This window comes from Pogoniulus pusillus, chromosome 27 (genome assembly GCF_015220805.1).
Source record: "Pogoniulus pusillus isolate bPogPus1 chromosome 27, bPogPus1.pri, whole genome shotgun sequence".
Lineage (NCBI taxonomy): Eukaryota > Metazoa > Chordata > Aves > Piciformes > Lybiidae > Pogoniulus > Pogoniulus pusillus.
Genome location: NC_087290.1, coordinates 10,469,689 through 10,482,005, shown reverse-complemented (window position 1 = coordinate 10,482,005; position 12,317 = coordinate 10,469,689). Strand labels below are relative to the sequence as shown.

The 12,317-nt window shown below is 54.7% G+C and overlaps 1 protein-coding gene across 1 annotated transcript in view; it reads right to left on the bottom strand.

Moving 5' to 3' along the window:
* Window positions 1-907: 907 nt before the first annotated feature.
* NXN (nucleoredoxin) overlaps window positions 908-12,317 on the bottom strand; it is a 59,228-nt gene continuing 47,818 nt past the window's right edge. Inside the window, exons 6-8 of the mRNA XM_064165849.1 lie at window positions 6,951-7,130; window positions 4,360-4,484; window positions 908-2,091 (exon numbers count right to left, since the gene is read on the bottom strand). Of these exons, the coding sequence (XP_064021919.1) occupies window positions 1,909-2,091; window positions 4,360-4,484; window positions 6,951-7,130 (488 nt within the window). The 3' untranslated portion in view covers window positions 908-1,908. The remainder of the gene's footprint in view (window positions 2,092-4,359; window positions 4,485-6,950; window positions 7,131-12,317) is intronic.

Below are 12,317 nucleotides of genomic sequence, written 5' to 3'. Positions count from 1 at the left end.
GCAGGGCCTCTCCCGGCCTACCCGCCAGATCTGAGAGAGTCTGGGATCCATCGCTGTGGGGTCAGGGCACAGCTGCTGCAGCAGCCTTTGTGCTGGCAGAGCCGGGATGCTGCTGACAGCATCCTTCCTCTCACAGCCTCGGGCTGTGGGGTCTGCTTGCTGCTATGTGGTTCGGGAGGATCAAAAAGGCCAAAGAGCAGCCACCTGAATGGGTCCTGCCTTTGTTTTCCCAAAGCTTTGTGGCCATGGGTTGAGGGAGGCAATTCTGCTGCTTTTGTGAGGCCTCAGCTGCAGTGCTGGGTCCAGCTCTGGAGTCCTCAGTGCAGAGAGACATGGACCTGTTTGAGCCAATCAAAAGGAGGCCACAACAATGATCTGAGGCCTGGAACCCCTCTGCTGTGAGGACAGGGTTAGAGTTCAGGCTGGAGAGAGCTCCAGGGAGCCCTTATTGCAGCCTTTCAGTACTTAAAATACTGATAAGAAAGATGGGGACAAGACTTCGGCAGGGCCTGTTGTGACAGGACAAGAGTGATGGTTTAAAACTGGAAGAGGGAGATTCAGAGTTGAGGAGAATGTTTTTGCACTGAGGGTGGTGGGATAATGGCCCAGGTCAGGTTGGGTGGGTGGTGAACCTGTTGAACTAGATGAACTTCCCACCCAAACCATTCTCTGATCCCTGCCTGGGGACGAGAGACTGTACAGGACCATCCTGGCCCCAGAACTAGCAAGGCACAAATTGGGGATCCCACGAGCCAGGGGTAAAGACCACCCTGAGTCAGGCACCACAGCACCAGGGGGTCTGTTACCAACACCTACCTGTGGGGTCTGCCAGGGGGAGCTCCTCCTCCTGCCCAGGCTCCGTCTCTCCAGCAGTGGGACACAGCAATGGGTGCCTTGGGGGCCGAAGTTGTTGTAACACTTTTATTATAAAGTTCCAATCACCATGTACAGTTTTTACAACGTCACTGCTGGGGGCTCGGCTGTGCTGCAGGGGGGCAGAAAGGGATTTTTCCCCTCCCCCCCCTTTTTTTAATTGGGATTTTTTTTTGTTATTTTTTAAAGAACAGCACCATTAACTTTGGGTTTGAGACACACCTACCAAAAAACAGCTCAACCAGCTAACATAGAAGACAGTTCATACCAGAAAGGGCAAAAGGGAATGGGGAGGATCACAAAGGAGAGATGAGAGAGGTGAGGGCAGCCTGGTGGTGGTTGTCCTCCTGGCTCAGAGAGGGAAGGAGGGAGAGAGGGAACTAAACATCCATCTGACAGAGGCAAATAAAGCCTGGCACACACAGCCAGCACCACCTAAGGCTGTCAGTGCTTGGAGTGGGAGGTGGGAAACCCACCTGGAAAGGTCTCAGCCCCAGGAGGAAGAGTTTGGCTGCACCATGGCGCAGAGGTTGTCAGCAGTTAAGACTTTGTCTTGGCTTTGCCAGGGCACTCGTGTGGGAAGGGACGGGTCAGGGGTGAAAGGGACAGTTTCCTTATTGCTTCCTCGAAGTCACTTAGTCAGCAGGGGTGGTAGGAAGAGAAAGAAGGGGTAGAAGGAGAAGAAAAGAGCCCCGAGAACCCCATCCACTGCCTGATGCGTATGTTGGGAAGAACACCATGCACAAAGGTCTGCCTGCTAGCTAGTGCCGTGTACAAAATAATGATACAGTAACAGTTCTGGCCTGGTTATTAGAGAATATATCACCATGAAGCACAAGCGACGTCTCCACACGCCAACGACTCCCTGCTGAAAGTGCATCTCAAGGAGTTTGCTTAGGAGAGGGATTCACTGCGTAAAACAAGGCACCACAAGAAGGTTGGATACTGGGTTGGGCGTGAGGACACGCTGGAGAATCCACGAGCGGCGGAAGAGAGACCTAGTATTAAATAACGTCTGTGGGTGCAGAAGCTCCCTTAGATGGGCTCAGGTTTTAGCTTGTCTGCTAGAAAGTCGCTGACAAAGGCTTCCACGATCTCAGGGGTGATCTCCTCCACATCCATCACATACTTGGCCCGGGCTGACATGTCCAGGATGGTGAGCAGGGGTGCAGCCTCGGGCAGGTTGGTGTAATCCCGCAGAGAGTCGGTCATGTCATCCTGGGGGCCAAGATGAGAGGGAGAGAGGAGCTGTGAGACCCAGGACAACTGGGAACAATTTGCTGCTTTCACGCTGTGGTCCAGCCCACAAGTACGTCCTGAGCACTTGGGCCTTGCAGCACTGCAGGACCAGGAGCTCAGCCGGCAGCACCCACCTGGCTGCCTGCTCTGCTGTGGTTTATGTCAAAACCAAAGCAGGCTGATTTATCCCAGGCTGGGACAGAGCTATGTCCTCCTCCAGTCGTTCCCACACAGGGCACAGCTCCCAGCACCCCTAGACTGACCCATTGCCCTGGGCCACCCTGGAACCTCTGGGGCAGGACTATTTTTGGCATCTTCAGCTCAGGGGCTGGGAGCAATTGCTGACTGCAGTGCCATAGCCGTGTGAGAGAGAGGTGTGGAAAAGACACAGGTGCATGCCTGGAGGAACCAGAAAACAGGAATGGGACAAAGACCTGTGCTTTGTGCCAATGCCAAGAACCCACTAAGTGCCTGAGGGCGCACAGAGAAGCCACAGGGCAAGCAGGGTGAGCTGGATGCCCTCTCTTCAGCCAGGCAGAGTCCTGGGGAAAAGGGGAAGACCAAATTTGTCTGTGCCAAAGCTGCGCAGCACAAAAGCCAGCGCTGGGGCAATTCCTTTCTCAGCCGAGCCCGCAAGGTGCGGCAGCCGGAGCAGGGCGTTCCTGCGAGCCGCTCTCCGAGGGCAGGAGCGGGAATCAATCACTCTGGTTGGCGGCCGGTGGCTCTGCGGCGTGAGGCGGCGGCTGGCAGGGTACCTCCCGTCGCACCTCCCCTTCCACTGCAGAGGTTTCTGGCGCAGCTGGACCACGTGGCCGGGAAGGGCGAGCAGGGCTGGGCCCATCGCCTTGGGGCTGGGGTGCTCGGCCGCCCCCCAGCCTTCCCACCTCCCAGCCCAGGTGTCGAGAAGCCTCCTCCTTAATCTCATCACCGCAAAGGGACCAAACCCTGATTTTAATCAATGCAAAACCGGCCCAGACGGCGCTGGGAGAGGAATGGGAGGCGCCTGCTCCGGCCGTGGCCAGGCTGCTTTGTGCGTGGGGGCCGGCGGAGCCCCGGGGCCAGTGCTCCCAGCTATTGAGGTGATGGATGAATGGGACGTGCTGGACGCTCCCCATTCTTCGGCCCGGCTGCCACAGGGCCGTCGGGAGCTGGATGAATAGCAGCAATGTTTCAGCTACAGCCGGCGAGCGCAAGAGAAACGCTTCGCAGGCTCTGGGGGAGGGGGGCAGGTTCTTGGACCCTCCCAAAATAGCCTTTCCAACAAGGGGCTTATTGAGGGGTGCGGGGTTGAGCCGGGATGCTCAGAGTCGTTACGGCGGTGGGAGTGGGAGCGCCTTCCCAGAGGGGGCCAACGGGGCTGCGGGAGGCAGAGGTGGGGGCCTGCCTGGCGGGGGTGGGGGGCAGGGTGCGGCAGGGGGGACCCTTTTGTGCGCAGGGCAGCTCCGAGGGCCCCGCTCACGGCACACTGCGGCTGTGACGTGAGCGGCGGAGGGACAGAGCAGGCGCAGGGCGCACAGCGACTGCCACCTGCCCAGAACCCGAGCAGCACCTCGGGAGGGGAGCTGCAGGCTTGGGTGGAGGCCTTTTTTGACCCTTACAACCCCTTAATCGTTTTCAAGCCTGTCTGCCTGCCTGGTGAAAGGCGAGGTCAGAAGCCCCACTCTGCCATTTCCCATTTTCTCCAGCAAATGCCTGGCTCTCGGCACTGGAACCTGCACGTGCCCCAGGTACCATCTCAGCCACCAGCAGTGTGGCAGCACACAGCAGCCCTCGCTTCGCACAGGAGCAGGCAAACTCTCCAGTGAGGTACCCAGCTGAGCCTCAGGGCGGGGCAGAGCAAAGCCAGAACCCCCATGCTGTGGCTGGCACTGAGAGCACAACGCTGTGCCACCCTGCTGCTCACATCAAGCAGCTCTTGCCCATTCCCAAGGGTGGTTTTGTCTGGCATCACCCACACAGACAAAAGCCCATCCTGTGGGAGTGGAGCTGCCTCCCACAAGCACCCCTTAGGGAAGAGGCTGGAGCACCAGTTCCTGCCCTCCTCCCAGTGTGGGAAGGAAGATTAATACCCAGCCACAAGAGCAGGGGACAAGGACTTGTCTGGTTTTGCTCCATGGTCTCTGACTAGTTGCAGTAGCTTCATCCCTCAGCTAACCCACCTAAAAGGTGGAGCAGCAGGACCCAGCCCAGCTCACAGCTCACACAAAGACACTGCAGGATGCAGCCCTGCGCTCTCCTCCGGCTTACCTCGCCTGCCACGAAGAAGAGCAGTGGTGCCTCCTCCTCTTTGGCTTTGTACTTGGCAATGATTTTTTCAGCTATGGGCTGAATCAATTGTTTTGCTGCCTCCGACTCTCCATCATCCTCTGAATCTGCAGGGCACAGAGGTGGGGAGACAAAACAAAAGAGGAAGGCAGAAAGGAGGTTAGGATCAAACGGATGCAAACCGGCCGGGTGCTCGCAGCTCTGTCCCGCAGCACCACAAACCAGAGCCCGGATGTGCGGCACAAACTTCAAAGCCCTGTGGCTCTGTAGCAATTAGGGAGCAGCTGAAATGTGCTTTTCATGTGAGACAAGGAAACATGTAACAGAAGAGCAGCTCCTGCTCCCCAAATACTCCACCGCTCACTCCCCTGGTGCCGCTGCGGAAGCGCAGGGACAAACAGGCGCAAAAAAAGCCGCTTTGCAGTTTGAGAAGCGTCAGCATGTTTTGAAGATCTGAGGCTGCCTGCCACCCCTGCCCGCCACCCACCATCCCTCCACCTTGGGACGGCTGCTCGGCAGCTTTTCTGCTCGAGTCTCCGCAGCAGCAGCACTGTGAAGGCAGCTTTGATTTGACAGAGTCGAGTAGAAAGAGATGGCAACATCAATCAAACGCCAGCCAGCACTGAAGTTCAAATACTGAGCTGCAAAGAGGAGAGACTGCGTCCTTGAGCTGCATGGAGATGAAACCATCTCAATTCAGGGGCAACGTTTTAAAATGATTTTTTTTTTTAGAGGGGACAGAAGAGAGGCCCCTGGACTCCTGGTCACGTGCAGCTCTCGTGGTCCCTGATGCAACCACCCAACTCAGCCAGTCCAGCCTCCAGCTGGCACTGGCAATGCCTGTGCCCAAAGCACTCTCTGCCCTTGCTCCTCACATTCCTGTCCTCATCTTTAGCTTCTCCAAGTGCAGGGGATGCCAGAAACACTGCACATCGAATTTCAGTGTCCTGCACGTGTAACAGTGACAAACAGAGTGTTGTGAGGTGTCTGCAGAGATTGGTTCTTCTACAAACAATGGCTGCTGGCAGCACTCCAGGCAGCCCTGCACACTCTGGCTAACCCAGCCTTAAACTCTCCGGCATGGATGTGGAGTGGTCAGGATTAGTTCACAACTGGCTCATGCTAAGTTTGACTTCTAGGGGTGCTGCTGCCTGCACAGCACAAGCACCAGTCTGCTATGGGGTGTATTCCAGCAGGACCTAGGCTGGCCAGGATCTCCCATCCCCAGGGCCTGCCTCAGTGCAGCATCAGCTTCATCTCCATCCCCGCACATCACCAGCAGATTTCAGTGAGGCTGCACATCCCCTCAGCACCAAGTGACAGCCCTGGGCTGGAGTGCACTCTGTTTGCAGCAAGGTGGTAGAAAAACTTTGCTCAGAGCAAGATAAAAATAACTCTGCAGAGGCCTGCAGCGCTGGCCCCAGTCAGCCACGCTCGGCGTGGCCAGCCAGTCCTCCCCGCGCGAGCAGCGTGCTTTTGGCTCTGTGCTCTCATCTCCTGCTGGGCTCTGCTGAATAAATAACCAGGGTCAAAAGGAAATCTGAAAGGGAAGACGGGAAAGAGCGAGAGCCACGTTATCAGTGCTGCTCACAGAGGGTGTGTGAGGAAGCAGGACACGAGCCCTGCCCTAGGCCAGGCCCCCTGCACAACCCTGGTTTGGGTCAAGAGTGGCTTCTTCAGCAAACGTCCCCTGCAGCTCCATGGAGTGCTTAAGGGACAGGCACGCTCTGAGAAGGGCTCAGCCTGCAGTGCAGCTCAGCCCAGCTGCAACCCTCGCCTGACTGAACTGTCTGTTGCTGGCCGGGGAGTGATGAGGAACAAGTCAGCTGTGCTTTGGATGAGCTCTGGGGCTATTCCCAGCCACAGGGCAGCTTCATGTGTGGGTTAGCAGTGGAAGAGGGAAAGGAGCACTGGGAAAAAGCCTGCCCTGTCCTGCAGCCAGCGCCCCACAGGAGGAATACCCAAAGACCGGCAGAGCACAAAAGAGGCTACTTTGACTGTCACAGCCCTGCTCAGCTCAGGATTTAAGCCCTGAGCTTTGGTTTCCAGCACAGAGCTGTAATCCCTCCCAGAGCTGCCTTTCTGCCTCCTCTGGAATGTCACGTGTGCCTGAAGTCCCTGATCCAGAAAGGCTTTTCCTAACTCCACCGTCACCAGCTGTGAAGCGTATTTCTTGCACTCTCCAACACCTAATCAGCATTCCTCTCCACAGCCACCATTAAAGCATCTCTGAGATGACAGCTCCTTTCCACTGCAAATCGCTGCACTACTTCATCCCTCGGGTGGCTGGGTGGGAGCTGCAGGACACCCACAGGCACGGGCAGGTTCTGGCAAACCCCAGTGAGCTGCAGCAGCCCATTTCTCTGATATGGGCAAGGCTCCAGGGCTGTCAGCCCCCTTGAATCTCCCGGTAGGATTGCTCCAGGAGCTGGAAGTATGCTACGTCCCTTCCCATGGACACTCTCACCACCAGAGGCAGGTCCTCAGCCCGTGGCTAGCTCTAGCCAAGCTGGCAGGTAGTCCAGCCTCCTCCCAAGCACAGGCTCTGCCTTCACAGCAGCGATGCTCCATACCTACAAAGAGAACGAGGCAGGGGCCCTCATTCAGCTGCACGGCGTTGGAGTCTGTCAGCTCCAGCACGGGCTTGGGGTGCCAGGGGAACTCGCGGCACTCGATGTCGTTCAGCACCTCCACCCGCCCCTGCCGCGTGATCACCTCTCCCTTGGAGTCCAGCACGATCAGGGTCGGGATGCCTGTGAGGAAAGGAAAACAGGGTGGGATCAGCCAAGGCACGAACTGGCCAGCGACAGGGTGTGGGGAGAAAAGCCTTTTCCTATCACCTCCAGCTCTGGCAGGAGCCCAGTGAGCAGCGCTGCCTCTCCGCAGCTCCTGTGGGAATCGGGGTCCCTGGATCCTGTCCCTGTTCTAGCAGAGCACTGTAATTCAGCAGCCAGAGCAGGAAGCTGGGAGACAGGAGCTGGCACAGCCTGCCTTGTGCTGCCCAAGTGCAGGCAGAGGTCACCGCTGTCTGATGCTCCTGGACACAAGCCCCACACAGCGTGCAGGAGCCCTGCTCACAAGCCCCCTGCTGCCACACACATCAGGTGTGCCTGCTGCACACGAGGCAGAGCAGCCCTGGCACCGCCACGTGGCTGCTGCTGGAAGAGCCCAGTCCTGCTCTCGCAGGAACGCAGGCAAACCTTTCTGCAGGGTGGACCACAGGCAAGAGCAGCCAGGAGTCAGGGTGTGTTCCTTCCCAGAAGGAGCACCGTACATCTGAGCAGCCATCAACTCCTCTATGAATTGCCACACCCCTCTAGCATGCTACACTCTTTGTCCAGCCGTTTCCAGAGCACAGGGACATAAACATCTTCACTGAGAGGGCTCTCCAACACTGGAACAGGCTCCCCAAGGAGGTGGCTGAATCCCCATCCTTGGAAGCTTTTAAAAGAAATAGAGATGCAGCGCTGAGGGAGATGGTTTAACACCAAGCTTGGTTTGTTAGATAATGGCTGGGCTCGATGATCTTAAAGGTCTTGTCCAAACAAAATGATTCTATGATCTGCCAAGTCATTATTACCTGGTTCACAGAATCAAAGAACCTCAGCCTGACAGGTTGGAAGGGACCTCCATCATGCAGCAACATACCCCAGACCACAACCAGCAAACTGAGGCAACTCAAATCCTCCTGCCCTCATCCAAAGCTTCACTTTAGAGCTCATTTGTTACAGAAATACCCTGCAGAGCCATTCATCTGAGCAGAAGGCACCCAGCACCCATGCTTGTACAATAGCTGGTTACTCACAAGCCCACTATTTCTAGGCATTTCTCTAGGAAATACAGGTCCATCTGTCTGCCCCATGCCTGCTGCAGGCCCAGGCCAGCAGCTGCATTCCCCTCATTCCAGCCCTGCAGCTCCACTGGAATTCCTGCCTGTGTGCTGGGGCTGCAAGCAGCAGGCTGGTGTAAGAGCAGCAGTGCAGGAACCCGCCCCACGGCTGGGCTTGCAGATCCTGAGGGTATGCCAAGAAAACCACTTTGTATCACAAAAAGGCTTATTCATTACCTGCTGGTATTCCAAACAGCTCTAGGGCAGGGATGGGTTAAACAGACTGGAAGGAATCGGGAAATCTCACTCTAGCCCTACCCTCGGAGGCACACGGTGCTGCTGAAGCCAGGAGAAGCTCAGGATGATCAGCATCTTACATGATTTGGATCTTCATCCATTTCAGATTCCCAGTTCATCCCAAATGCCTGATTTTTTTGCTCTCTCTAGACCTGCATTACACAAGAGGCTTCAGTTCTGTACCACCCCCTTCACCTGTCAGCCTGAGCAATGCAGCCAACCAAGGCAGAGATTTCAAATGAGCTTTGGTGATCTGGGAAAACAAAGGGCCCAGTTTAGACAGAGATCTTTGCGGCGTGATCCCACAGCCAGCAGGGACTCCTCCACTAGTCAGAGCATTTTTGCTTCACCTGATTTTTGTATGCAGACAAACACACCCGAAAGCACCCAGCCACTAAAACCTTCAGCTGCAAATACAAAAGGGACTCAGAAAACAGAGCCCTTAAGACAATTCAGCCTGGGTTTAGCATCTTCAGGAAAGACAGGACTCAGGGCTGTGTCTTCAGTCTGTCAGGAGCTGTGTGACATGTGCAAGGTCAATTCCTGCACCTTTGCCTCTTGCATGACAGGTTTCTCACCAGCTCTTGGTTCTTTTCTGAACCTGCCTGGCAGAGGCTGAGGCTGCCACAATCCATCGGCTCCCAGATCTGCCTCATCTCCTCTGCTCCTTCCCTGGCTGAGTCCCCTGGGTTAAGACACACCTAGGTTCACGGTGACATCTCATAGGCCCTGTCTTGTCTTCCTAGGTGAACCTTGCTACTGCTCCCCTGGCAAACACATTCTTTTATCACAGGACACAGATCAGCAGGACCCAGGGAACAGTCCTTAACCTTATTCACACCCACTAACCCAAATATTCTGCCCCCCCTCGCCTGATCCCCTCTTCCTGGCTCATCCCAGCCACTATTTGTTATTTCAGTGCCTTATGGGGGCTTTGGGTAATTGCCGTGAGTCATAACATCAGAATTTACTTATCAGAGGAATCACAGATCAGACACTGCAATGAATATTGTATAAGCTTGGGTAGGAATTAGCATAGCCAGGCTCAGTTTGATTTCATGCACTAGAAAATGGATTTGGTCCCCACAGGGCCAGCATTTTAAGAAAACACTGGGGCCAAATGATCTGTAACTGAACCTGACAATACATTTACTGACTTAGAGATTAAACCACACACCCAGCCTGGGGATCTTATCTGCCCTGTGTCTGGTGGGTGAGTAATCAAAACTGCTGTGAAGCAAACCCTCAGAATACACCAAACCATGGGTCTGGGGGGGAGGTTATTGCTGCTTTTACATCTCTTCAGGAGAGAGCTCCAGAAATCTGGTATGAGAAACCTCCCATAACTCGCTCCATGGCTGCAGGCATCTGGGCTGAAGCATGGGCCAGATGGGAAACAACAGGCTTTGCAAGTTCCCCCAAGGGACTGCAGAACCCAAAGAGGCACCACAGAGTCCACAGGGAGTGTTCAGGAACTTAAAATATCTCATGTGATGCACAACAAGAGGGAGAATTTCCCGTTTGTCACTCCTGCCCATCCCATCAGGAGAGCTGTTGTCAGAGGACTTCACCTAAGGCAGGACCAGGCAGACCAGGAGCTGCACACACAACGGAGGATTATTTCTAAGCAGCCATGACCCAAGACATGACTCTCTCTCAAGACAGTGCTGCACCAAGAGGCAATTTAATATAGGTGGGGAGGGAACAGCCCACTGACTGTGCATGGGTTATGAATAGAGGCATTCAAGTAAACCCAAATAAAGGCCAATAACTCAACTTGTATTTTACACTGAATTTTTGAATGCTGTAGGGGCCAACACAGGACTAAACCAACAAGAGACCTGACCTTCTTGCTGCTTTCTACCACTCGGGAGCCTGAAGCAGTCGGGGCAGACAAGCTCTTCTGTTGTTTCAGCTCCCAGCCTTTCAAAAACCAGCAGAAAACCCACTCCACATGCACACTGTGCTCAAAAGCCAAGGCACCACCAGGATGGTAACCTGGTTTGAGCTACACCCCCTTGTGGGTGCATAGGTGCCAGCCTGAGTGGGACTTCAAAGGTGCTTGGCAGCACCAGAGCCATGCCTTTTGCTGAAGGCAGATGAGATCCCATGGGTCTGACTTTTCATGTGGGTGCAATAACCACCAGTGGTGATAAGCTGGGCTCACAGCACCGAGCTCTGCTTGCAGCAAGCGTTTGGTGCAGCACCTGCTACAAAAGCCTAACTGCAAACCTCACAGGTGGTGTGGAGGATCCTGGGGTGCTGCCTGTGCAGGAGTCACCAACAACCTGGAGCTCCTGGGAGCATGAGGATTTGCCTTCAGCCCTCTCTCTCATCTCTTGGAGTCCTGGCACCCTCTCACAGTACCCTGCTCCATCCCCAACCATGGGAGGGAAACAGAGCCCAGCCCAGCCTTGCAAAGCCTGCAGGGGTGGGGAGAGGTGGAGTGGTGATGCCTCTGGCGTAGGGTGCAGATCAGTCTGCCTCAACTCCACCTTGTGGGATCACAGTTCATCCTGGAGGAGAGGTTCCCACTTTACAGGAAAACAGCAGAAGGGTCTGCAGGCAAACGTGCCCAAATGCCAAGGTCAGTGACCTTGGGAGGGCAGCTGAAAGGCCAGAGTAATATGGGAGCTTCCCTGGCAGCAGAGGGTGTCAGAGCTCAGGGAAACAGCAAATATTTACATTTTCAGGTCAGCACACAATGAAAAGAGATATTTAAGAACCCAGTGGCAGGAGTTAGAGGGAAAGCTGTTGTCACTGTTTCCCTGGCTACAGCATGCCTCGTACTCAAGTATCCAAGTCGGGACACCTTATTTACAGAGTCCCAGTGAAACTGGCAGCAGGCCTGCAGTGCTCAGCCGAAACCAGCACTGGAGAGGATGGTGAGCAGGCTAGAGAAAAGACACATGAATTTGGAAGGCTCTTGCCTCATGGGAAGGTGATTAAGTAGCAAACTGATGGTTATTTAAAGCAGACAAATGGTTGCCCTCGGTTTAAGGTCAGGCAACAGAGCTGAGCACCTGAGCTCACCCCAGAACGGGTGTTTGGAGAGGACCCCAAGGAGCTATTATTTCTCCTGCCACTTTCCCCAGGCCTTTGGCCACCTTTGGCAACACTCCTCCTCCCTTACAGACTGCATTAACCCTCTTCTAACCCATGCCCACCTCACCAATGCCACATGGAAGTGGGTAAGAAACAGGCACGCTGCAGCAAGACCCTCTAACCAGAGGGAGAAACTCTGTACCTACAGAAGACCTTCTTGTGAGCCTGCCACCTTGCACACTGCAGTTTGTCCCCTGCAGGAAGAAGGTGGCAGTCCCCAGGAGGGCTGCTGTGAGCTTTTATCATCTTCATGACTCTTTGAAGCCATTCAGCTAGAGTCTCTCCCCTGCTTCTCCCAGCATCCTGGGCTGCTGGAATTCTGGCACTGGCATGTACAGTAAAAGCAAAGGCATGGTTTACATCAAACATGCACTCTCCTGTAATTCATGTCACTAACATAAACCAGATGCCACCTTCCTCAGGCTCTGCAGAGAGCAATGGCCTGCCTTTGCATTACATAAAATAGTTAGAAAACGAAATTTAAACCTTCAAGGAAAAGCAAAATAAATAAATCAGTAATTAGGCAAAGAACGTCCAAGCCAAAACCAGCTTCCAAGTTTCCAGGAAGAATTAGGCTGTTTATGGAAGTCCTGTTTCAACTAACAGCCTGCCTGGCAGGTGGTAGGAATGCGAGTTTGCAGAGAGCAGAAACATGAAGCAGCTCTGCCTGGGGCACTGTGCTGTGCTTTGCTGTTTTCTTGGTTTAGTT